This window comes from Pseudochaenichthys georgianus, chromosome 3, assembly GCF_902827115.2.
Source record: "Pseudochaenichthys georgianus chromosome 3, fPseGeo1.2, whole genome shotgun sequence".
Taxonomy (NCBI): domain Eukaryota; kingdom Metazoa; phylum Chordata; class Actinopteri; order Perciformes; family Channichthyidae; genus Pseudochaenichthys; species Pseudochaenichthys georgianus.
In genome coordinates this window covers 32,557,501-32,583,513 of record NC_047505.1, presented here as the reverse complement: position 1 = coordinate 32,583,513, position 26,013 = coordinate 32,557,501, and the positions used below count along the sequence as shown (strand labels likewise).

Here is a 26,013-nt window from a genome sequence, read left to right as displayed (position 1 = left end):
TCCTCCTTCACTTCCTGGCACTGTCCTTCTTCTTTCCTGATCACCTTTTCACCTATATGTCTTTCTCTATCACTGTCTCTCTCCCCCTCTCTCGATCCCTCACTTCCTCTCTCGTGCTGCCTGGCCTGTGGGCTCCCAGCAGCTGCCCATACAGTATGCCAGGGATGTGTCCAGATGGTGATGTGCTGACCGTAACACTGAGCACATCCTGAGCGGGGTTTGGGGAGGTGGGCAGTGGTGGTTTTGGATGGGACTAGGGCTTGGAGCTGAACGTGCAATCCCACTGTAATCCACACACCTCCGCCTACTGACCTGTGGTTTATACACAGCTGGGGGAGGGCGATTTAAGCTGGGGCAGGGCCTACATCGCGCCAGCTGTTCCTCTGAGTTGTCAGATACTACAGCTAGGGATGTGTACGATTATAGCCATCATACACAAATATACAAACACACACACACACACACACACACACACACACACACACACACACACACACACACACACACACACACACACACACACACACACACACACGCACGCACGCACGCACACACACACCATCTCCATGGGGTAGTGCTGCATTTATTTGCTTTGATCCCCAGGATGATAAATAGTGATTTGCATCCAGTGCCTGACTATTGCCATCCAGCTAAACAGATTAATATCAACACTCCCATTTAAACTGTCCAGATGGCTGGAAAACACAACCTCTCACACACACTGACTTAAAGTACACAGACAGTAAACATCTGCCAAACACATAGCATTCAGCCCATATTGCCCCTGAAGCCCGATAGCAGAGTGGGAGGGAGAGGGAGAAATACTTGCAATCTAAGAGTTGGCTGAGGGATATTCAGATTAAGAGCTTGAGTTGCAGGGTGTACAGTTGGACTTGGCTTTGTTTGCTACATATGGCGTACAGCTGTGCAAACACTTTTGTGGGGGCCTGCCTTACTGTAACTGAACAAAAAGGCTCTCAGCCAGAATACATGTGTGTGAGTATGTGTGTTTGCATACACCATGTGAGAGTTGTTGTTGAAAGTTTGTGTTCCTGAGGTAATCTTAAAAAAACACTTTGAGAACACAAACACCAGAAATGAATGATATCGGTCTACTTGTTTAGCATGTTTTTACAGCAGGTCATTTTTCGTCTGTTGATCTGATCTCAAGGGCATTCTGGTCTTTAGCCTGGCAAAGCCATCCCATCCCACTGTTTTCACATTACAGAGATGGACTAGCTGGAGAAACATGACGCACTAAACTTATTTATCTTCCTTTTGACAAATGGTGTTACAAAAACCTCAATGAAAAAAAGTTGAGAAGAGAAAATAGCCTCAATAATGGCTTTTGTTTTTAGATGCTAGTCCAGTAGGCTTCAAAAACCATCTCTGATTGGTTCAGTGTTTATTTAAAGCAGTTAATCGATTCTTTGGAAGATTTTTGTGGAATAATGGTAAATGTGGTAGTAGAAACAGAGATTAGAGGTAGTCTGTCTCAAGTGGAAAATAAAAACTAGATTGTACAAACAGAGATTCGTTTTCCTGTAAATAATATGTATTTTCGAACACAATCTTTTGCTTAGGGGTGTCCTTTTGATACTGTATTCTGCTAGCTGCGTGGTGCTGACAGTATCTGCTGCCAGGCCAATTATTTTAAAAGGATATCGGAGTCTGGGCTACTACAAAATATCAATTATACTGTAGTCGCCCCACTGCATTAAATAGTATCATGGTAAGGCTTGCCATATACAACATCACATCTATGGTGGTTTTAACCCACTCCTATGTCTTCCTTTGCAGGACAAAAGAGGGCTCAGAGAGAGACGGCATGCACCCGGAGCACCATGCTAAGAGGCCCTGCACCATCAGCCCCAGTCAACGCTTCAGCCCCAGCACAGGTCTTCCTGCTCACCCGCCTCCCAACGGCCTCCCCAACCACCCTCCCAACGGCCTACCACATCCACCCAACCCCCAAATGGGACCCCAACACTATCGCTTAGAAGACATGGCCCTGGCGCACCAATACAGAGACGCTTACAGACATAATGAACACCGCGACACCCGAGACAGGCACCGGCCGACAGGTAGGACGGCTGCATTCACGCAAATCTATGGCTCTAAAGTCCTCGGTCATACGGTCAAGATTATCTGCTGGTGTATATCTAAGTGGGGTGTATGTAGAGAACAAAGGCCAGTTGTCAGCCCGGTGTGATAATCCGTGTGGCAGTGCGTCTATATAAAGACCACATCCATACATGCCTACATGCTACAACTGTGGCAACCATATGCCTTCCCTCTGCTTTCCCAAAAGGAAACACATGAATTATTTGCCAAATTGTCTCACAGACGAGGCTATGCAAATACACAATATGTTGTTTTGTTTGAAATAAAAAATGTCAATCACTAAATTGACAACTTAACAATAAGAAAAAACAAGGAAATTAATAGGTCAAATCTATTCTGAGAACCACCAGAAATAAATAACGTTTTGAGTTGGCTGCTTGGAGTCAGTGATACAATATACTAAAGTCTACTGTGTTGAAGTGCTGCATCTGAACGATGTTTTTGTCTTGTAGCAGTGCATGGAGCCCGCCAAGAGGAGGTGATTGACCACCGTCTTACTGATCGAGAGTGGGCAGAGGAATGGAAGCACCTAGATAATGTAAGTATCAGCATGATAGCTATGATTAAAGTCAACCCCTTATTGGTTTCATTCATGAAGGAGTGGAAAAAAAGAGCTAAGAGGCAAACAGGTGATTGAAGCTAATTTTAGTGGGACAGGAGCTGTTGACAGACAGAACAACCTCCGTCCCATCTGAGTGTGCAGTTGACAGACAGCTGACCATAAGAGGTCTGTGTCAGAGGGGTGAAATAACAACAGATATACACCTATAAGGCTTTCTGGCACTCAACTATAAGAAGACAAAATCATGTTCACTAGACACACACAACACACACAACACACACACACACACACAGAAAAACAGGGCCCCAGATGGAGCTCAGGACCCAGCAGAGCGCAGCTCCAGCTGGGGAGAGCAGCTGAGACAAGAGCTGCAGTCATGGAGAGAACCGGCCAGGCCTGGACCCCGGCCAAATTAGAAACACTTCACTGAAATAAATATAGCTAACTCAAAAGGGAGGGAGGGAGTGGTGAGACAGAGGGAAGGAGGCAGAGACAGAGAGGGAAAGATCAATGGGAATAATGAGATTAATTGAATGTCAACCATGTAAAACACATTTAGCAAACCTGGCCGGGTCTGGAAACAGGGCACCGTGGAAAAAAAGTGACACTGTTTACAACACGGGGGAAGGAAAGAAGAGAGAGGGAATCTGTTGAGTTGGCAGGGAACGGAGCAGAATGGTGGAAGGAATGGGCTCGACTTTTTCATCAGCAGCTTAGCTGTTACACTATTGTTGTTGTAATGCTTTTATACTTTGAAATTCACCAACAAGCACACCGTCCATGAACACACAGAAACATTCACATGCAAACATGCACGTCTGCTACGTGGTATGTCTTTAGGACGTATCAAAATATTGTGTGCAGATTTATTGCAAGGTTCCAAAAGTGACCTTTGCCTTTTAAATGTGCTTTCTTCGTGTGACCTTTGACATTTTTTCATGGATTTATACAATTTTGTTTAAGTAAAAAGTATTTACTACTGTGTCGATGATACATTTTTATCTTTTTGGTTGGACTTGTTCTTTGTGATGTGGGAATTTGCAATTTGAATTGAATGGGGCACTTCTTCCATTAATTTATCACAGAGTGACTTTTCAACTCATCAGCATCCTGTCCCATTGCAGCTCCTGAACTGCATCATGGACATGGTGGAGAAGACGAGGCGCTCTCTGACGGTTCTGCGCCGCTGCCAGGAGGCCGACCGGGAGGAGATGAATCACTGGATCCGGCGTTACAGCGACGTGGAGGAGATGAAAAAAGGTGGGAGCAACGGACAGCACTGCCTTCCTCCTCCTCCTCTTCCTCCTCCTCCTCCTCCTCCTCCTCCTCCTCACCACAACTCCTCCTCCAACACAGCTAGCAGCAGCGAGTCACTGCCCGTAGGAACTCCCTCGGCTGCTGAAAGGCAGACAGGCAGACCGACAGGTAGACAAACACACACAGGGTCTGTTTCGCAAAGCAAAACACTTACAGCAAGATAGCGCTTGTTCAAAATGCAAAAAAAAAAATACCTTTGTATCCATTTATAAAAGTTTTTTTATAGATTATGCTTTGAAGCAATTCAAATCAAGTTGCAACATCTTAGATCTTTAAAAAATGTATTATAACCTAACACAGCTAGCATAATTAATAATGTTATACATTTGTATTCACTTTTCTTACTCCCGTATTTACTCCTGAATTCTATTTCTTTCACAAAAATGACTGAAAAGGTGAATGATGACTTATTTTCTGATGTGATCACACATTGTTTCAAACAAAAAAATGGAAACTATAGGGTAGTCTTGTGGATGTGTGTTTGTGCAGATCAAGAGTCTTTCACTGTGTGCAACTGAAACTGAGACTGTGCCTGCTTGTGTGTTTCAGAGATCCACAGAGACTTCTTACACAGGCCTCCATCAGGATACCTGCCAGAAGAAATCTGGAGGAAAGCCGGTAAGAGTCGGGCATCCCCGTTTCTATATTGTCTCCATTATTGACCCCAGACAGAATAACAACACACACACAAACACAGAGTCCCCACCATAAGTCTTTACGGCCCTCATCCTGGCCATCAGGACACACAGAGCAGAGGCCTTACAGCTGCAGGTCCATCAGGGCAGAGGATTGGAGGCCCTCTGTGTCATTAGGGCTAAATGCTCTCCATCTGTCACCACTATGAAGGGCAACTGCAGTTAAAGCTGCAGTGAGAATGCACTCACCTGGCAGGCCGCAGGAGCAGAGACCAGGCCGGAGCTTAACTGGTCTCTGTTGACCTGAGAAACACACCCTTTTACAGTTTTTCTCAATTGCTAAACCCACTATTTAGAATCAAAATGCATTTCTTCAAAACAAGAACATAGCCATCTAAACAGAAACACACTTGCCATAACTCTGAATATCTTTTGCAAAATGCACTTACATGACCAAAACTGAAAATACTGGTCACAAAAAAGAATAAGTCGATCGAAACAGAACAAATTGTCCTCTAATGAGACGAATGTGTTTTCATAACTGAAACTCCGGTCACCATAATAACACATTCTACCATAACAATATACATTTCTTGCAAGGTGCTCTAAGGCACTCAAAACTAAAAATACCCCTTCCAGAACCAGATACCTTCTCCAAAAACAAACATTGGTCAGCTCATTAGAAGACTATTTGAACAGTCATTACTAAGTGGCACACTAAATACTGACTACAATCATCAACACACAAACCTCAAGCTATCGATATTGGAAACTGAATGGAAAACTGACAAGTTGGGAGAAACAAACTTACATATACTGTAGGAAAAACAGTATGTTACTGTAACTAAGTCATTGTTTTTATTGGCTCATTTTCAGAAGAGCACCGTAACAGAAACAAAAGATGAATAGCAATACACTGGGAAAAAAATAACACGGGTAAATGATGTAAATCAGCAGTAAAGCAGAGAATGAGATCTATATAGCTTTACTGATCTGCTCTTTGGCCTCTGTCTGGCCACATAGTCTCATCTACGTCTCAGCGTATGTCTTCCCTTGCAAGGCGGCAGCGTGGGAAATATCTCCCTGCGTGTCGACACCACCCTTGACAGGATTCCGCAGAGATGTCCCGACAGCCAGCATTCATTGTGTCCAAAAGGGGCGTTCTGTCATGAGGATGATGGTCACAAACCTTCCATCTCCAGGCAGAGAAGAACTCCTCAATGGGGTTTAGAAATGGGGAGTATGGAGGGAGGAACTCCATGGCCATGTGTGGATGAGCCTCAAACCATGCCCTCACGTCACGAGAGTGGTGGAATTCTACATATGACCACGTGAACTGACCTCACTCGATCCCTCTCTTCTGGTGGCACCAGTCGGTCATACAGGACATCCAGGAAGGCAAGGACACGTTGCGTGTTATATGCTCCCATTACAGGGATGTAAGCAAGGACGCCTTGTGTCGAGATAGCCGCACACAATGTTATGTTTCCTCCCCTTTGGCCTGGAACAAAGACTGTTGCTCTTTGCCCAATAAGGTTCCTGCCACGTCTCCTCACTTTGGAGAGGTTGAAGCCTGCTTCATCCACATATACAAACACATGTGGTAATGCATTGCCTTCCAGCTCCATCATTCGCTAAAGAAAATGAAACAAACAGAGGACCGTTTTACATTACTGTAAGCAGTCTGACATACTAAAAATATAGGCAAGCCATCACTGTGATTGAGGTCCTTACCTGTACATACCAGTGCCTTAACTCCTTCACACGGTCAGAGTTGGAACCTTATAGATCTGTTTCATTCTGAGGTGGTGCCTCTTTAACACCCGGTCAATGGTTGCAACACTGATAGATGGAATGTTACTGAAGACATCCTGGTCTGCAATTATTTTGGCCTGAATCTCCCTCAAGCGGATTTCATTGTTGGCCACAACCATATCAACAATGGCAGACTCTTGTTCTGGAGTAAAGGCCTTTCCTCTGCCACCAGAGCGGGGTGCTCTTTCAGTTCTATCAATACATATTTGAGAATGTTATGTACTGTAATATAAAAACAGTGATCGAAACCTACATAAAAATAGAAATGCATGAAGTGCTGTAAAAAAGGGTTACAGTAGCTTACCTATTTTCATGCCTGAAGATCCTAATAATGGATGCCACTATTGATCTCCGTATATTGGGCTGAACCCTTTAGCCAGCCTCACCGAGGGACATGCCATGGTTTATGACGTGGTCCACAATAGTTGCACGGGTGTTGTCCGAAACTACTGTTCGCATTGGTCCCCTTTCAACTCTTCCACCACGCATACGTACAGCCCTCCCTCTTCCTCGCTGAACATCAGGGTTCCCTCTTCCTCTCTGAACATCAGGGTTCCCTCTTCCTCTCTGAACATCAGGGTTCCCTCTTCCTCTCTGAACAACAGGGTTCCTTCTTCCTCTCTGAACATCAGCCCTCCCTCTTCCTCGCTGAACAACAGGGTTCCTTCTTCCTCTCTGAACATCAGGGTTCCCTCTTCCTCTCTGAACATCAGGGTTCCCTCTTCCTCTCTGAACATCAGGGTTCCCTCTTCCTCTCTGAACATCAGGGTTCCCTCTTCCTCTCTGAACAACAGGGTTCCTTCTTCCTCTCTGAACATCAGCCCTCCCTCTTCCTCTCTGAACAACAGGGTTCCTTCTTCCTCTCAGAGCTCCTCTACCTACTCGATCAGCCATTTTGTTCACACAAACATCTTATTGAAGTGAGGGAGGTCTTTTATAGGATTCTCACTAATTACAATTACTATAGGAAAGTCATTGATATCAGCTTACAGTAACATAATTACTGTAAGGTATACAGTACATTCCATGCGGTTACCTTTTTCAATGGGGTGATTGACTGATAACAAGTGTTAATATTTTGCACATCAAGTGTCAATTAGTGTAGCTATGGTCTACGTTTATGAGGAGTAAGTGTTATCCACTGTGAGAAGATTATTTTGTTTTGTAGACATGAGTTACACAAAAGATTTTTGATGTTTGTGTAGAGAATTGTAACTTCAGTTAGAGAATTGTGTGATCTGTTTTGCAAAACACTGCTTAGCATCTGCATTTTGTGTGATATCAATGATACATGGTATACTGTTGTAGAGAAATGGTTTTCTGTTTCGATGGCTGTGCTGTTGGTTTGATGAAAGGAATTTTGATTCTAAATTGTGGGTTTAGCGATTGAGAAAAACTGTAAGTGTTTACACCTTATTTTGATTGTTTTGTAGCTATGCACACAGTACACACACTGACTACTGAATCCAATCCAGACATTTAGATTTACAGACAAAATAATCCTGACCATGGTTATTCTTTTTCACTCAGTTTGTAGCCCAGGTGCATTGCATGGGCCATCTTGTATGGTGAACATTAGATAAAGCCCATCCCAGGAGTGAACTGGTTCAGCCCTTGTTCCGCGCCAGTCCCAGCACTCTTATACTTCAATGCCCAGCGGAGGGAAGATGCTGCTGCTGTTGGAAAAATGCTGTGCTGCATTTTCACCTGCAGTAAAAAAAAGCTCTTATTAATTGCAGTTGTTTTTCATACAGGTACTGCAAGCATCCCACTATCCCCGGCACTAAAACACCTTCAAAACAGGCAGGGTGAGTAACACACCTACATCATCTCACGTGTCTGTCTGTCTGTCTGTCTGTCTGTCTGTCTGTCTGTCTGTCTGTCTGTCTGTCTGTCTGTCTGTCTGTCTGTCTGTCTGTCTGTCTGTCTGTGTGTGTGTGTGTGTGTGTGTGTGTGTGTGTGTGTGTGTGTGTGTGTGTGTGTGTGTGTGTGTGTGTGTGTGTGTGTGTGTGTGTGTGTGTGTGGTGTGTGTGTGTGTGTGTGTGTGTGTGTGTGTGTGTGTGTGTGTGTGTGTGTGTGTTTGTTGTGTGTCACCTCTATCTCAGCAGCCAGGTAGTCTGCAGCACCTCTTGCTTTTAATTAAAAACAGACACGCATTCTCTGGTCTGGTTCAGGTTGAGAGACTGCAGTGCTTTTAAAAAATAAGATCTGAAGTGTGAAAAGGAAGACAGAAAATAACACGTCTCAGGGACTTACAAAATCCCTGTGGAATTAAAACGTTAATATTGCTGTCCCCGTGTTTTCCATTAAGTGCTAATTGCCCCAGCATCTGCTATGCAGTCCCCTTGATAAGAATTAATTAAATTTGCAAACTAATCTTAGTGGTGCATGCATTAGGCCAGATAATTGAGAAGCTCAGGATAATGCAGATAGGGTTTTGTAAAGGAGAGAAGAAAGAGGAAGAGGAGGAGGAGGGGAAAAAAGGAGTAGAAGTTAAATGAAGGATAAAGGTAGGGACAGATGGAATGAAGGAAAGCATTGAGACATGTATCTGAGTGTAACTGTGTGTTGACATGATTGACAGAATATTCACATGTTAGTATAAGAATCAAGCTCAGACATGCACACACAGCCATGTGCATATACAGTATACAGCAAAGAGCTGGATAAGGCTCCCCCACTCCTATCTTTTGTTACAGTAGTTTGAAACAAGTGGAGTGGAGTGGCGAGGAAAAGTGACAGTTATTTATGAGTTCCCTCTCAAACAAACACTGACTGCAGGAAATAGGGAGCAGTGGAGAGAACGATATCAGTCTCACCTCCTACTTGGGTTGGCCTAACACACCTGGATAGCCACGTGTATGTGTGTCAATCGTGTATAAGGATGTCCTACTGTACATGGCACATCTGGAGGAGGTGGAGCAAGAGAAAAAATCAAATGTAATCTTTTAAAATGTTGCTGTCTTTGATGGCACAGGAAAATGAAAACCACATTAGCATATTCATGAATACTACTTATTTGGAAACCTATTTATCAGGTGTTTAAAACCCATAAGAGAAATCATGTAATGTAAATGTGTTGTGCACCATGAGGCAAGTAATGAAAGATGCCATAAAGTAATCACTCCTGCCTCTTACTAAGAGAAGACTGAAAGAAGTATCTATTTTAGACTGCCATCTGGAAAGGAGTCTACACACCTGCCTGTTGTAAAAACACAGCTTCCTCACTCATACTGTTTGTGCTTCTGCCAGAAGCTTTGTAGAAAGCCCTGCAGTGGGGATACACATGCCCATTGGTGGGGAAATTATTTACTTTTCTCTGTGAACATTGTCTAGCAAATTATAATAATAGTATGTCTATGATATGATGGCAGCCATGCAAACAGGGATTCCTCGGATGTTGTTTGAACAGCCAAGTTAGTGACACAACTTTGGAGACATCTGCTGTTGTCAGCACTGGAAATGATTGTGGCCAGACGTGTTTGAATTAATTATTGAAGTCTGGCTGTTTCCCATTTCTGAAAGAAAGTTTTAAATCTTGGATGATGTACATCTGTTCGCTGAGATACAACAAGATGGCAGCTTAAAGAGTCTCAATAAAGGATGACACAGCAGGCAGGATGGGACGATGGCCGCATGCACTCACACCTCTCTCTCTCTTCCTCTCTCTCAGAGGAGGCCGTGAACGAGGTGAAGCGACAGGCGATGTCAGAGCTGCAGAAGGCGGTGTCAGACGCCGAGAGGAAAGCTCATGAGATGATTTCAGTAGAACGATCTAAAATGGAGAGGGCGCTGGCCGAGGCCAAGAGGCAAGCTTCTGAGGAGGCACTCACAGTCATCAATCAGCAGGAGGACTCCAGTGAAGTGAGTATCACAGGCACCACCCCACATTTCACCTCATTCTCCAGTGTCTTGTTCTTAAATCTCATTTCACCTTCTTGATTTTAAAGGCTGTAAAACAAAAATGATCTCAAGATTTCATAAATATCTGTGAAGTAACCTAAAGGAAATTATTTTTCAAAAGTTTGAATGAGGCTGTCTTTAAGGTATTAACAGGATAAGGGCACAACGTCTACCTGAACAAAAGCTGCTTTACTCACAAGGCCTTTACTTTATGCTAAACAGCCTCGTCCTGCATTAGGAGAGTGCAAAGATTAAACAACAAAATATCTAATAAAAACAATGGCCAAGCGTGAGAAAAAAAAGTTAAAGGTTCTTAAATATAACAGAAAAGCTGATCCCTAATGCAATATTCACAGGAAATAATCTGCTCAAAATGTATTGAACATAGTTTGCATTGTTGTGCAATACATATCATTTAAAAAATCTATACAATATGTAAGTTAACGTAGTTCAGGTTTGGTTAGTTTACTGCATGATAGAAACGGGGTCCCTTAAGGAAAAGGTTAAGAACCACTGCTCAAATTCTTGACTTGTTTTTTATCGCTACATCTATCACCATAAACCTTGTTCCCCTTGTCCCTTAAGTTATCCTGTATTGTGAAATACACACAGCTGGTTGCTCTTGGTTTGTTGCTACACCATGTTGTCATGATTGTCGAAGTCCAGTTGTCAGTGTAAATAAAAACAGACAGACCCAGGTGGTCGGAGAAGAGAGCCAGGCGTAGAGCCTTTACAGAGCAGTTGACCACCACCTGCTGGTTACACAAACTACAGGCTTTGGACCAGGACTTAAAGCCTTACAATCCAAGCCCTGTGCAAAGAGTAGCAGAAAAACCCTTGATACGTCAAATATTATAATGGACTATTTTATAAAGTAATCACTTTTTTTAAGGTTTCATTATATTTATGTAAGAAATATTTAACTGTGCTTTCCTGGGACAAAAAAGAGACTTATTTTTATCAACCCACTCTCTCCCCACTGTCTCACCAGAGCTGCTGGAACTGCGGGAGGAAAGCCAGTGAGACGTGCAGCGGCTGCAACACGGCTCGCTACTGTGGCTCCTTCTGTCAACACAAAGACTGGGAGAAGCACCACCATGTCTGTGGTCAAGGCCTGCAAGGGATGCCAGGGAGCACCCCCTCCTCCTCCACAGTGTCCTCCAGCGCGCCTCCCACCCACTCGGAGAGCACCCCTCCAGGAGCCTTGTCCTTGGCAGGCCAGAGTAGTATTGTGGGAGGGGCTGGCAGCGGCAGTGGAAGTGTGTCTGCGAGTCCCAAGGAGAGCAGCTCCAGCAGTGCCTCTCGCTCCACAACTCCAGCCACCCCCGCCCTGCTGGATGCCACTTCTCGCTGACGTCTGACGCTTGTCCCCTCCCTGAATACTGATGCGACTGTGCTCACACTCCACACAAAACCAAACTGAGGAATCTCCATCGCACACTGCTCCCTTTCCTCTCCCCCGACTACTTATTTCCCTGTTACTCTAAGCTCTTCTGGGAATCTTCTCACTACCTGATGATAGACTTTAACCGTTCACCGTTACCCAAAAAATAATTGTTCTGTCTTTGTTCTTTCACAACTACAGCCACAAATACAAAGATTCCAGCCTGGCGTTCAGTGTAGTGAAAAGCACGAAAAGTGTCTCCTATCTGAGTTCAGTCACAGACTCATATCGGATGTGTTTGATGAAAATTTGACTTGAAGATGTGCCCTAAGTTATTGAACACGTTGAACCCGTCTACACAAGACAAGTGCTTTAGTAAGGCAATATTAATAAGGGGGTGGCTAGGCTGATTAGCACTTGGATTGGATTTCCCTTTAATTTAGCACCAATGAGAGAACAGTAGTCAGCCCTGAGATGTGTACTACCAGTGCAAACAGCTCGCTGATGTGGCACTTATTCTAAAGTGAATATCTTTTTTTAAAGAGACGAGGGAAGGGAAAAACCGTGATGCGACTTATTCCTCAAAAACTCAGCTTAGTATTTATTCAAATGTTTCTTTCTGGCTTTAAGGTAAAACAAAGAAAGGTCCAAATATTCTAAATGAAGAATAGTAGTGATGGTGATGCTGATGTTGACGATAATAATGATATGAAAATAAATTAATTTTAAACTGCTAACTACCTTGCTAGCGAGCCAAGAAAAATCTACACCGGACTCACCTCTCTATACCATTGTGAACCCAAATGAATTCAAAGATGAAAAATAACATGATCCAAACCTTTGTATTACACTGCCAAAGTGAGTAAGTAAGCGATAAGGAGAAGCACTCATCTTATAACCAAACGCAAAGCAACATCACCTCCTCAGCAGATAAGTCAGCCCTGAGAGGACCAGGCTGCAGAGGAGCTGCAGAATGGGAGATATTCAGACATTTAAAAATACAAACTGTGACCTGCTTTGATCTGCAGCTGCCTCCTGCAGTCTGGACAAAACTATAACAATCCCTCAGTGACGGCCCAGACTCGTGGAAAATGGACAATGCTGTGAACTTGCCTACAAGAAAGACTTAATTCAATGGATGGAAACCCTGCCACAGTGTGATTTTTTGAATGGTAATTAAGAGGACAAAAAGAAAAAAAGAGGGAAGTAAAAGCTACACAGCCTCAAATAAGGTGACCATACAAACACGGCGTAGGAGCTGCCAAAAACCTCAAAACAAGCTTGAAAACATTGTTTGTGAGTCATTTTCTAAAGCTCTACAACGAGGAGATATTTCAAGGAATTGCTGTTACCTTTACATTCACTCCCTCCTTTTCCAAAGCATGATAAACTGATGACAGAGCCTAGTGAAGGGCGTGTAGACTTGGTTCTCCTCTCTCTTTCTACCTCCCCTCACCCAACACCTCCCTTCTACGCTCTTCCCCGACTTCTGACTGGCCATATCCCTGGCCTGCTCCGGACAGAGCCTCTGAGCAGTCACGTGGGAAGGGTTCGAACCTGCTTGTAGATATTGTTCCTCTTTTCAAATTTCAATAATGTCTCTTGTCGCTGATGTCCACATGTGCTGCCCTTGTGTATATCCAGAAATACAGACTTTGTTTTGGTTTTGTTACTTTTCATTTTCCTCCTTTACGTTCGGACGGAGCAGTGAAGTCAGAGCAAGGAGGACTGTTGCTAATGAGAGGAAGCCCCACATTGTACTTATTGTTTGATTTGTTGTATCTATATTATTGAGATGAAACCCCTCTTGTAGAATATTTTGTATTGCTCGCATTGTAAGACAGTGAGAGGACAGAGGTGCAATATGAAGAGAATTCAGCTACTGAATGGAACCTCAGCAACTGCCCATAGGGTGTCATATAATATAGATACATATAAATATATTTAAAGTAACATCGGTAACTTAATGTGAATGTACATAGTATTTAAAGAGGTCCAAAAATGTGTTTGCCAAATAACAGAAACCTTTAAAGTTTAATGTCCAGAATATGATTTTCTCACAGTACATTTATTTCTAAACATTTCTCAAATGTCCTTTTCTTTCTCTCATACTATTTTAACCCTTTCAACTTTCACTCAAATCAAAGTGTCCCTGAGTGGAGGAAACTGTTGGTAACGGGGGTAAAGTGTCATAATGCAGCTGAAAATGGATGAAAACAGATTTAAGGGTGAATGGACACTACAAAACTACCAGAACATATTTTGTATTAGTTTATTAGGCCTTAATTTACAATATTTGAGAAATACAAATCATACTGCACCACAAAAAACCTTTGACAAAATTAATAAAATGTATTTTACTTTAATCTGATTATTTTATGCAATGGTAAAATAATCCATGCTTCATTCACCCCAGGTCAGTTTTCATCCTGCAGGAGGGGCCTCAACAGTGTATCGATAAAAAAAAGCCCAACTATATTTAATAGTTACAAAAAAAAGGAAGGAAATAGTGGTGGTTCAGTTTAAAATTTGAATAATTCAAAAATAATCAGGAATTGTAATACTTATATATTCTATTATGTCATGTGTTCTCTTCCTGCCACTGACCCTCTATTTCTTTTAGTCCTCATCATCATATCGTGTGTTGTGAGTGAGTGAGTGAGTGTGTGTGTGTGTGTGTGTGTGTGGGTGTGTGTGTGGTGTGTGTATGTGTGTGTGTGTGATGTGTGTGTGTGTGTGTGTGTGGTGGTGTGTGTGTGTGTTGGTGTGTGTGTGCTGTGAGAGTGAGTGAGTGATGTGAGTGAGTGAGTGAGTGAGTGTGTGTGTGTGTGTGGTGTGTGGTGTGTGGTGAGTGAGTGAGTGAGTGTGTGTGTGTGTGTGTGTGTGTGTGTGTGTGTGTGTGTGTGTGTTGTGTGTGTGTGTGTGTGTTGTGTGTGTGTGTGTGTTGTTGTGTGTGTGTGTGTGTGTGTGTGTAGGAGTATTTGTTTCACCCAAGGTGCAGGATAAGCCATTACATAATATGCCAGTATTAAGCTACAGTAAACCTCCAAAAGCTAATTTTTGATACCTGATCTTTTTGTTTTTCAATTTTAACCGATTATTGTTATTTCAACAAAAAAAATCTCCAACCTTTTCCATATATTTCACACATTCTCAAGGAATGTGATCACCTCTGTTTAACACAATTATGTAAAGCCCCAGACCTTTACTTACAGTAAAGCAATAAGACGGCATGCAGCAGCCTTTGTCAAACAAATGTAAGATTGATAATCGTAACTCCAAAAGTTGGACCACAGACCTTTGTTGTAGCAGTGACTGGCATAGGAACATTGTTCATCAACATCTCTACTAAGTGAATCATTTTATTTGGACTATCTGCGATACATAATTCAAAACTGCAAGGTACCCCTGCATCTGTGTGTAGCATTTATGTATGTGTGTTATAATTACTTGGATATGTTTGTTGGCCTCAGCCTTCTTGTGTCATTTTCTCTCCTTATCCCCAATGTCTATTTCCTCCACTTCTACCCTGCACCCTCTTTGTAACACCCCTCACACTAGCTACCTCCTGTGACCATACAGCTAACCACCAGGAGAGGTTGACCTGGACTTTGAAAAGCTTGGCTGAGAGCAGACGTGGAAAATCACATTCAAAGCAATCATATATATCTGTCTAAACATTTAAAATCAAAAAAGTGTTGAAAGGAATTGCCATTACTCATGATGTGGAGGGAATATTGTATTCCCACCAGACCTCAGCTGCCTGTTTGATCACCTTCCACCAACTGAACTGCTGGGATTTAGTAATAGGTACACACACAGTCAAACATGCATATTACCAAACTGAACACTCAACCATTGACATGCCATTTGTTGTCCAAAACCAATAAAAGCACAGACCAAAGTACTCTATTGCCATAATAGGCTTTGACACAGTGTGTATTAACAGACCAGAAATAATAAGGTTAGAGCTCCACTACACCAGGTAACCAAAGTGTCTGAAATACACACAATCAGGGCAACAAGAGTGAAGAGCATGCTTAATGAACCGGCTGACTTTCAAATGTGTAGAGTTTATTTTTCAAGCAATCAAAGCGCTTGTTGTCTACATATTGACTAGTGCTTCTATAAAAGATAATAGAAGCTTCTCCTTAAGAAAGCCTACTGATTGCGTGTTCTTACAGTTACAAAGCCTTGCAGAGATAAAATGAACGCATGGTGGGTGTGTGTGTGTGTGTGACTGGTGGTGTGCGTGTGGTGCGTGTGTTTTTGTAAAAAAAGGAAAAACATTTGCTTCTTGTCTCTGTACAAACTACTTGAAACTTTCAGAGCTTTAATGAAACATCCCAGACAGACTATGGTGGCATATCTATTCACAATATATAGCAACAGCTTTGTGCAGTACAATACTGTGTTTGCGTACAATATTCAAACAACATTTAATGGCAGTTCCATTCAACTCCTCAATGCTTTTGAGTGTGCGTCCTTGTCTGCAAGTAAGCCCTTAGAAAAAAAACAAACAAAACCAAACATAGTAACCACTTATAAATGACCAAAATACAACCAAAATATACAACTTTTCTTTTTAGATTTCATGTTGGTTAAGGGATTTGTGTTATTGTCCCGGCATTAGAACTTCAACACGGTTGATTGTGTGGGTGTCCTTCACCTTTAATTGAAAAGGAAACAAAAGATCAATGTTCTGTTCAGCTGGGTGCTAGCCTCCTTAATTTAAGAAACAAACGAGATGTGTTATATTCTTTTCTCTGTACAGATAATACAGATGGCAAATGCATAAGGGCTCTGCTTTTGTGAATATTATCCAAGGGTCTCCGAACACTTTACACCACCCACTTTTCTGTTTGTTCTACTATGTACATGATATGGGCAAAACGCATGTTTAGAAAAGGCAAAGAATGGCAGGTTGGCATTTGTATCTACTTACCCCAACCAATAACTCTACCAATGAAGTTTCAAGACTCATCTGATGACACATCCTTCCTGTGAAACAGGCACTGATGAAGAAAGCTAAAGTGGCAAACAGTGGGTACAGCACTTGTTTCCCCTAAAGCTATGGCTCAGGATGGCCCTGTTTATACCTTTACATAAATGGAAAAAAGGTTTATGTTTTTTTATGTGTAGGGAGGCATTCTATACTGTATTGTGCAATACATTATTACAGAAAAAACATTTTTCTGTTGGAGAGGTTGGCGCCTTGAAGATCTTTCTCCTTTTGTTTTATTTCCCTCTTCAATAAGGTAATGTTACCGTTTTTAGATGAAGTTAACTGTGCCAGAAGAATTCAATTCTGATTTGTATTTATTTCTTGCATGCTTTCCTCCCTGTTGCTAATACCGCTCTTTAACTGTTCGCTCTGTTGGATGTGTGAAGCTGTAAAACATTCTAATTCAGGTTATTGTCTGTGTTGAACAATGTAACTGTGTAATTAAAACATGAAATGAAGTATTCATCACTCTTATTGCTTTTCTTCTTTAAAGGGGCTTTCTAAATCTGGCAAAGCTAACATGTTATGGCTGCCGGATTTGGCCAAGATGGTCATAATCTAACCAAAATCACACTTTTGTGAGTTATTCCATGCACTCTAGTTAAAGCAAACAAAAACATTTTACTCTGAATGCATTTTCTGAGACTACAACGCCTCAGAAAAGGAAAATTATACATTGTTATTAGTAAATCATTAGTTGCACATTATGTAAACTTGAGTCATATTATTTTCACACCTTATGTCTACAGCAGGGGTGCCCACACTTTTTCAGCTTGGGAGCTACTTTTAAAATGACCGCTCCTGCCCAAAGTCATGTGGTGAGGCCCTCTGTGTCGCTTCAGATTGCTTCAGATGAGTAGATGAGGCCCCCTCCGCGAGGTGAGGGCCCACGCAGTCTGCGTGATCTGTGTGTAGGGAGGGTCTGTCTACATTAACAATGCTAAACATATATTTATTTATATATACTGAGTATAGGCTACCTTATGTTGGTGTACCTTGCATAACTGCATGAACCCGTATGGCACAATACAACTCAGTACATTTTTGGTCATTACGTCAATTTTATACCCTTTCGTAGAATTGTATAAATTGGAAGGCTAACTACTAGGTAATCAGCTCACTGGTGATTTGCAGCTGGCGCGGTTGACCGCGGTGAACTGCGTGTTAGAAAAGATGAGATCTCAGACTGGCTTACCTGTACGTCAATCAAGTGCCAAATGCCATAGTAAGGATGGATGATAGGCTAACTTTTTTTTGCGATCTACCCACACTACCTTCGACGTATTGGGCACCCCTGGTCTACAGAAATGTGAAAGCATAACATATTAATAATAAAATGAAAAAAATATATAACTATAAAATATATTTTGCCAAATATATTCCACCGGTCAACAGACTCACATAAACTCATAACAAATCAAAAACCAGCTCCACTCAACTACTTACAATTTAAAAACATATTTATATACACAGTGTATATCAAACGAGTGCAACCATCTTCTATTCAGTCACAGTTAAATTCAATCTGTTGACTATAGACAGGTTATGTTACCAGCACAATGAAACATTAATTAGAGTCTTAAACTTAGCTCAAAGTTGTAGATTGTTATTTTATATTCTGATATCCCAAAGTTACCAGTGATACCAAATATGTCAGACTGAAATTATTGAAATATTTACATTTAACAGAATGGTGCAGTCATAAAACTCTTGTTAGTTATGATCATGAATTGTGAAAAATCTAGCCAGAAATTGACTCTTATAAATTACTATAGGGGAAATAAAAGTGGGAAAATTGATGGATAAATAAACCGTGCAAAGTGTTAAAGCTGCCTAAACTCTTTCTAGTTACTCTGGTTTCTAAAAAAAATTGTATTCTTGACTGCAATTACTCCTTATTTTGTTGTTTGTATAGATATCTTTATATTTTCATTAAAATAAACATAGTTTTAGAGTGGTTCTACTTTTACACATTGTGGTTTTCTAATATTTTAATGTGAGCGTATTTTTAAATGCACTGACCAAGAAAATATATTCCTCACTGAAAGCACTTTAATATAGTAGGCTACATTACATTACATGTTACTTATTAGACACTTTTATCCAAAGCGACTTACATACTCCTGAGGGCAATCCCCACAGGAGCAATTTGGGGTGAAGTGTCTTGCCCAGGGACACAATGACATGCAGTGGGGTTTGAACCAACACCAAGGCTCTATCCACTGCGCCACACGCCTAAAAGCATAGATTTAAATAAATATTGTCTGAATATCATTTGGCTGCTTCAGTTTTAAGGTCCAAGGTACCATGCATGCTGGCTCACTGTCACACGGTCGAGGCTTAGCCTACTGGGAGACTGGAACATAACTGAGCCATAGTTAATGTTATTAGTAACACCTGTACCTCTCCTGAAATACCAGTCAAAATGTCTGCTGTGAAAAAAAGCCTGTTATCCACCCCTTTAAATCCATACATACCATACATAAAACATTAACACTTGACAGTTTTGCAGCATTCCTTAAGGAGTGAGTAGAAATGACCATGTGACACGCATGGAAACACACTTGTTGTGACAATTAAATGTAAAAAGTCTGTTTTACATTGAAGCATATTACTATTTACTGTACCCTACATAAATGTAGATCAAAACATTATTATAGGCTGGTTGTTTTAACTAGCTTTAAATCATGGGGTTGAGGTGGGGAGAAGTGAGGGTGCTCGGGGCAGAGAAGGGGAGGGCTCCTTGATGATGCGCCAATGGGAGGAAGTATCCTCATCCAGCGTCCCTCTCACGTGTGCGCCACTGTCAATCAATCCAGCGCGTCATGAGTCTCATTCACAGGTGATATCTATTAGCTTATCTCCTATATGCTGTCAGCTGTCGCTTCCTGCGGTCTATCAAACCTTTTCCTTCCTGTGGTGGGAGAAATTGTAGGTGGAGGGTTTGGCAAGCTGCAGTCCGCTTTGCAGATGCCATGGTTGAGCAGTGAGCATGGCGGAAAATCATCTGGAGTACGGCTACCTGGAGGGCGAGTCCATCGTGGAGCATTTCGCCGACGACGCGGTGGGTATCATCGTTTTAAACTGAATGAAAAGGCTGCCGTCCCGTTTGTTTGCACCCACGTAACCTATAGTAGCCTACGGCGAACAGATGAGGGCTGTGATGTTGGACAAGCAAGTGCAAACATAAGCTATGCTATGTGTTTCGTTTTATGACTGATAAACGGTATGTGCATAAAGACCGACATCATTGAATCACATCCAGTATAACATGCTGAGTGAGTTTTCGGCTTGGAGCCAATCAGGTGCACTGCATGTCCTGGGTGAGGTGTTGAACACAGGGTGGCTCAGTCACTGAAATAAGTGATGGTAAAACCCCGTTCTACCTGTTCTGAAACCCCAGGCCAGCTACATGTTGTACTATGACTTGAACTGATTAAATTATTATTATGTTTTCATTAAATTAGTACATTTGGTGCTTCAGGAGATCTTAATGCTACATTCACAATTGTGTAAAGTAAAATATGTCCATCCCCTAGTCATTTTATTTAACTGAATTTCCCCCTCGGGGGATCAACAAAGGGCTATCTTCTTCTTTATGATAGCAAACCAATACTTTCAGGATGTTCCATTGTCTCTTTTTATATCACAGATTGGTTTAAAAAAAGTCTGCAGTAGCCTACATCAATACGTTGGGACACCAGAAAACCTTTACATTTTTCTTTTTGAATCAACACAATGTATTGAAATGGTATCAAAATCGAGATGGCCTGAGGCAATATGGGCTACTTATGTAGTGTTGGTGATCCCCAAATCTCCTATAGGTGTTATTGTGCTGAGATCTGGCAACTCTGAAGGCCACAGCATATAATTCCCATTCATTCTTAAATCATCCAGTGACCTTGTTGAAGCATCTTTATCCAATAAGATTCTGCACTAAATTATTCAGGTTTCAAGGTTATCACGTATTCCTTTATTTCTTCCAACCAGTCAGATTTTTGTATGTTTTTTTTTCTACTTTAGTCAACACTGTATGACTTCATGCTCTGATTTTGTGCTTGTGTTTCTCAGGAGCTAGCGGCCATCAAAGCCAGAGTTCATGAGATGGAGATGGAAGAAGAGTCGGATAGACTGGAGGAGGAGAGGTGTGATGCAATTGACATGCACCTCCTAACCAGTAGCCCTCGGCCTGGTGAGACAGCCCGTGCGTTTCATTCACCTCCTGGTTTGTTACTGTGTCACTTTGTGTACAGTAAGTTACTTGTAATGCATTTGTGTAGCCTCAACAGCTTATTTTTAGCAAGGTGTGTGTGTAGCATCGCAGCCTCCAGGCAGGTGAGGTAGCTGCATCCTTCACCATCTGGCTAACACCTGGGACACTTCTCTGTGGTCACAACAGTGTTAACATCATCACATGTGCCTCATCACTGCCCAATGAGACGAAGTAGTGAGCTCCAGAGGACCAGAAGGGGTCCTCCTTGCTGCCTGCGGCTATTTTTTGCCTGTGTGTGTGTCCTCACCCACTTTCTCCCTTTTGGTTCCTCCTCAGACCAGAGATGCCATCAGAGGGGAGCTAGATTCTGACATATACTATCTAAGATGGCGCAAGCGATGGATATGACGGAATTATCATTGTGTTCATGGCACTTGGAGTGACCCCCTATGTAGGCAGTATTTTCCCTATGCTGCAAACATAACAGCAGTTTTTGTTTCCTTCACAGGACCATTCTACAACATGACTCCAGAGGAGAGGATGGACGCAGACAACAGATCAGTCTATGTAGGAAATGTAAGATGTATATGTCTTTTTCTTTTATATGAGAAGGTTTTTCGCACCTCTGATCTGACAATACTGTTTAATTGTAACAGGTTGACTATGGAGCTACTGCAGATGAGCTGGAGATCCATTTCAATGGCTGTGGTCCCGTCAACCGAGTGACCATCCTGTGTGACAGGTTCTCAGGCCATCCAAAGGGGTAGGTAACACTCCCGCTTACAGTTAATACTTTTTTTTGATACCTGACACTGTTTGACCATAAAATACTGATTTTAAGCGTGTTGGCATTAAAGTTTATTTTTTCTGCCTTTTTCTTCCCCTTACACAGTTTTGCTTACATCGAGTTCTCTGATCCAGATTCTGTTCACAGTGCTGTTGGTTTGCATGAGACCTTGTTCAGAGGAAGGGTCCTTAAGGTGAGGAGCATTAAACTGCACGATCGTCTGTATGAACATCTCAGACCAGTTAGTTACTCATCTAAATGATGCACACACAGCATACAGAACTCTTAGTACGACTAACACTGGATTTTAGCATAGCTTGGTGGTGGAAAAGGTGCTTGGATAGGGTTTTCTTATTGTTAGTATCTATACAGTGATATTATTCCCATCACAAGTACAAGTTCGCATTCAACATCTTGAGTTAAAGTGCATAAGTATCAGCATGAAAATAAACCTTAATTATTTGGTAAACAGAATAACTAAAATAAATAAATAATCGTTTACTGTAGATCATCATTCATAATTGTATTCATATAAATCTAAAGTAACAAGTTGTCAATATTTATCTTTTGAAATGTATTGGCATTGAATAGTCTAAGTGCGTTTTTAGTTAAATATTCAAGTAAAATGAGAACCTCAAAATTGTACACCAATTAAATGTACTTAGTTACTTTCCAGTAGTGGGATATATCAATTATCCTGATCCCTCCTTAATTGATTTTAAAAGTCAATTTGGGGCTGCTGTATAGCTCAGTTGGTAGAGCTGGAGGTCCCCAAGCGAAGGACCTGGTTTCCATTCTGGCACGGTAAGGTTTGCCACACATGTCATCCCTCTGTCTAAAAACAAAAAAAGGCACTGGTTGTCCATTTAATAATTAAAATAAAAACTCCTCCAAAAAAGACCATTTGGTCATGTGTACTTCAGAAACTGTAATATTGCTTGTTTGGTAGATATAGAAACAACCGCAAGAGTTAATGTTATTTGGGTTTGACTCAATTGTAACTATTAGGACATTAAGGTTTAGCTATTCACCAAACGATAATCAAACCATCCTAAACATTACTGTAAAAGTCTTCCTTGACTTGCAGGTAATGCCCAAGAGGACCAACATGCCAGGCATCAGCACCACGGACAGGGGAGGACACAGAGGTGGCCACACCAGAGGCAGGGGCCGCGGTTTTCGTCCGCCCCGATACCAGAACAACACTCGCGGTAGGTTCCGGTACCAGTCGACCAGGCCACAACACCAAACCCCCCACCCTTACTACGGAGCGCCTCCAGTGGGGAAGAGACAGTGGGGACACATGGACTACCACGAACAGATGCCTAAACGTTACCCGTGTCTTCTCCCATCACCCCCCCATCAGAGGAAATGGGGCCAGGTTCAAGTGGTCCGCACTACCCTCAACAGCGCTAGCACTAACTACAAAATGCATACTAAAATTGGGTGAAAATTACTAATTATTTTAAAGAAATGTTTACAGGCATTACTGAGTTGAGTATTATGTGAGAGCCAGAATGGAGAAAGAGATGACTTTCTAAGTTGCATCAGTGATTCAGGACGTGAAGAGAAGAAGACTGAGTCCAGAGGTGTTGCATTATTAGCTTATGTTGCTGTGGATGCATGGGACAATCCTCAAATAGTTATGCAGTTGCATCTCTTACTGTTTTTACAAATTGGTTGAGAATATTTTGTGTTGCTGCCTGCAATGTATTGTACAAAGTCTCCCTATGTATAACTTAATTTATTTGCTATGTTAGAAAATAAATAAAACAATGATCTGTGATCCATTTGTAGTAAAAAGTGACACGCGCACGGCATGATAATCAACAAATGTAGTTTATTATGCATTTAAATAATCAAGGCAACATGTTAACAATAGTTGGGATTAGGGGTGTTCTGTACAGTGGAGGATCGGGGGAAGAAGTGTCAGCCAGCTTGCACCATCATTCCAGATACAATGCCATCGAAAGCCCTGAAGAAGGATTGATCAACAATTAAACAATGCTAGATTTGGATTATAAATGACAACATTTCTTGAAAATCTAGTCAAGCCTTAACTCACTTGGACTGAATGGTGTCCCCTGGAGTGTGGAATGGGTTGCACATTACATCAGTGAAAGAGTTGTGTAGTTTTCTGAACATCTGGAAAAGAACAAGTAATTCATTAGTAAACAACCCACACACCTTGTAAAGTTTCATCATAAATGTGTGCATGTCCATCTTAAAGTCAGGTATATTGATAATTATTTGTATAAAATGTGTGTGATAAGGATTCTGCACAAGGGACAGACTAACAACTTGCCCAGATAACTGCTCTGAAAAAATATAGAGGAGCTCTTTGGCCTTACTCTCTTCCAGTTTTAAATACATTGTAAGCTGAGGCATCAGGCAACACAGTCTGGGTGTTTCTCAATAGAGGTTTTATTATGTGAAGCACTAAATGGTCTTAGATATCGACTCTTTGTAGATATCTACTAAACTACAGCATACAAATACAGAGAGTAATGTAGGCCTGTTATACTGAGTGATATATATTTTACACACTGCTCTGCTTTCTGCACGGACCTCACAGCTGTTCTCACTGTAAACATCGCGATGAGAGCAGTTTCTAAAATAATATCCAGGGGATGCATGCAGAGCTGTTATTGGCTGAGATAAGTCCGGCCGTGCGTAACGCTTCCACCATTCCCGGAAATCATCCGTGGAGGAGCCATCAGTGTCTCCTCGGTTATAGCTCCTCCAGAGAGCCTCCTCGATGCTCGGTCCTCGATGTGCATTTAGAGAAATTAGATGTCCTTCAACATGGCGCGCTGAAATCCCCACAATGCTTTGCACACGGACCAATTTCCAAAATCTTTGGCGGAAATCGCGCTCCATTTAAGGCGGGGCCTCGCATATGACGCACACTTGCACACCCGTTAGCCTGTTGCACCATTCTTCGTTTTCCGAGGCTAGGAAGGATTCTTGCCTCGCTTCTGAAGGACCTGACTCGGAAGACATGTCCTACCAAGGAAGTGCCTCGACATTCAGAAACACCCACAAATTCAGCATTTGCAATATACAACTAGCTCAACATACTGACTCAAGTGTACTAAACAAAAATATTGCTTGTAATGTAGCTTTTGGAGAATTATGATTGTTATGCACTTTTCTAAGACATGCAGGGGTTCAACTTACACTTCGGATTTCATTGTCCCGCAATGATGTATTCGAGGAGTCCACAACGATAACAAATTTCACCTTGGAGTTTGTTACATACCCATATCTAGTTCACCAGTCAAGGATATTCGTTTTTCCTGTTGGAGTCTATTTACAGAGTTCATTAAAACCCCATTTTTTACAGCACATATTTCAATAATCATACACTTAACCATGCAAAAAACATTTTACAAGTTAAATGCGATAGCTAAAGGAGTAAGGTATATTTGATTAGTAGAGATGTGTATATGTTTTAGGGGTTGACAATTTTGTTTAAAGGGTATTTATCCTTGGACCACAGTCTAGATTGATGATCTAATAAATAGAAAAGTCAGGTGCTGGGAGTACATGTCCCTTAACCTGTGGAGACACAAGGATACACTTTGTAGTCTTCAGTGGGATAGAGCAGACCCAGGTACAGCTCTCTCTGGTCTCCTAAAGATTTGCCCACAGCCGAGATCTTCTCTTCCACCACATCCAGGGAGGTGTGCACGGTGTAGTGAAACTTCAGCTCATTTTGGGTGGGCACACTGCGGATATACAGCGGGTAGTTCTAGGAGAGGACAATAAAGAGTACAGTCACATAATAAGCTTCCATTTAAAAACTCAACCATGTCGACGGAGATGCAGCAAATTATACACCTCAAGAATAATGCTAATGTTGTTAGCTCTGTTGGTGTCTTTCAACCTGCTAGACCTTCTGGTTTACACAGAGAGCTGACATTTGCATCGAGACAATGATAAATAGAAAAGGGAAAACATATTAGCATTAAAAAGAAGAATACAAATAGAACCTGGAACATTTAACAAAAGCAATCATTACCTCTTTTGCGATGACTGATATGCACACCGCCATGTTAGCTTTCCTTCTCTGATCTGTCAGGCACTATCACGTGATACGCTGCATTCAGAAGCTGGTGGAAAAGTGGAAACACAATCTGACTTGCCTATGTGGTTTCTTATATTTTATATCATATAATACATTTTAACCATGATATGCAAACATGTTTTTTATTTACGTATTTGATACCCTTTTATTGTATTTATAAATGTATTTGTTACATGGT

The 26,013-nt window shown here is 41.7% G+C and overlaps 3 protein-coding genes across 8 annotated transcripts in view; 2 read left to right on the top strand and 1 right to left on the bottom strand.

Moving 5' to 3' along the window:
• Nucleotides 1-14,417, top strand: part of cbfa2t3 (CBFA2/RUNX1 partner transcriptional co-repressor 3) — a 42,824-nt gene extending 28,407 nt beyond the window's left edge. For 4 of the 6 annotated variants that reach the window (XM_034110119.2, XM_071206728.1, XM_071206735.1 and 1 more), the window contains exons 6-12: nt 1,801-2,084; nt 2,577-2,662; nt 3,772-4,111; nt 4,553-4,621; nt 8,208-8,261; nt 10,127-10,317; nt 11,348-14,417. In XM_034110119.2, coding sequence (XP_033966010.1) covers nt 1,801-2,084; nt 2,577-2,662; nt 3,772-4,111; nt 4,553-4,621; nt 8,208-8,261; nt 10,127-10,317; nt 11,348-11,710 — 1,387 coding nt within the window. In that variant the 3' untranslated portion in view covers nt 11,711-14,417. The remainder of the gene's footprint in view (nt 1-1,800; nt 2,085-2,576; nt 2,663-3,771; nt 4,112-4,552; nt 4,622-8,207; nt 8,262-10,126; nt 10,318-11,347) is intronic. The other 2 variants (XM_034110135.2, XM_071206726.1) reach the window with 2 other exon arrangements.
• A 5,177-nt stretch (nt 14,418-19,594) lies between these two features.
• On the top strand, nt 19,595-23,531 carry pabpn1l (PABPN1 like, cytoplasmic). Its single transcript, XM_034103310.1, is given in 7 exon segments — nt 19,595-19,809; nt 20,817-20,937; nt 21,467-21,534; nt 21,615-21,721; nt 21,851-21,938; nt 22,833-23,091; nt 23,094-23,531. Coding segments are annotated over 7 exon segments (783 nt in total). The 5' UTR covers nt 19,595-19,737; the 3' UTR covers nt 23,162-23,531.
• A 34-nt stretch (nt 23,532-23,565) lies between these two features.
• trappc2l (trafficking protein particle complex subunit 2L) lies at nt 23,566-25,860 on the bottom strand. Its single transcript, XM_034103323.2, has 5 exons — nt 25,770-25,860; nt 25,327-25,499; nt 24,926-25,013; nt 23,811-23,890; nt 23,566-23,720 (listed from the first exon to the last, which is right to left on the bottom strand). Exons 1-5 carry the CDS (start codon nt 25,800-25,802, stop codon nt 23,675-23,677), a joined length of 420 nt encoding a protein of 139 aa, XP_033959214.1. The 5' UTR covers nt 25,803-25,860; the 3' UTR covers nt 23,566-23,674.
• Nucleotides 25,861-26,013: the final 153 nt, after the last annotated feature.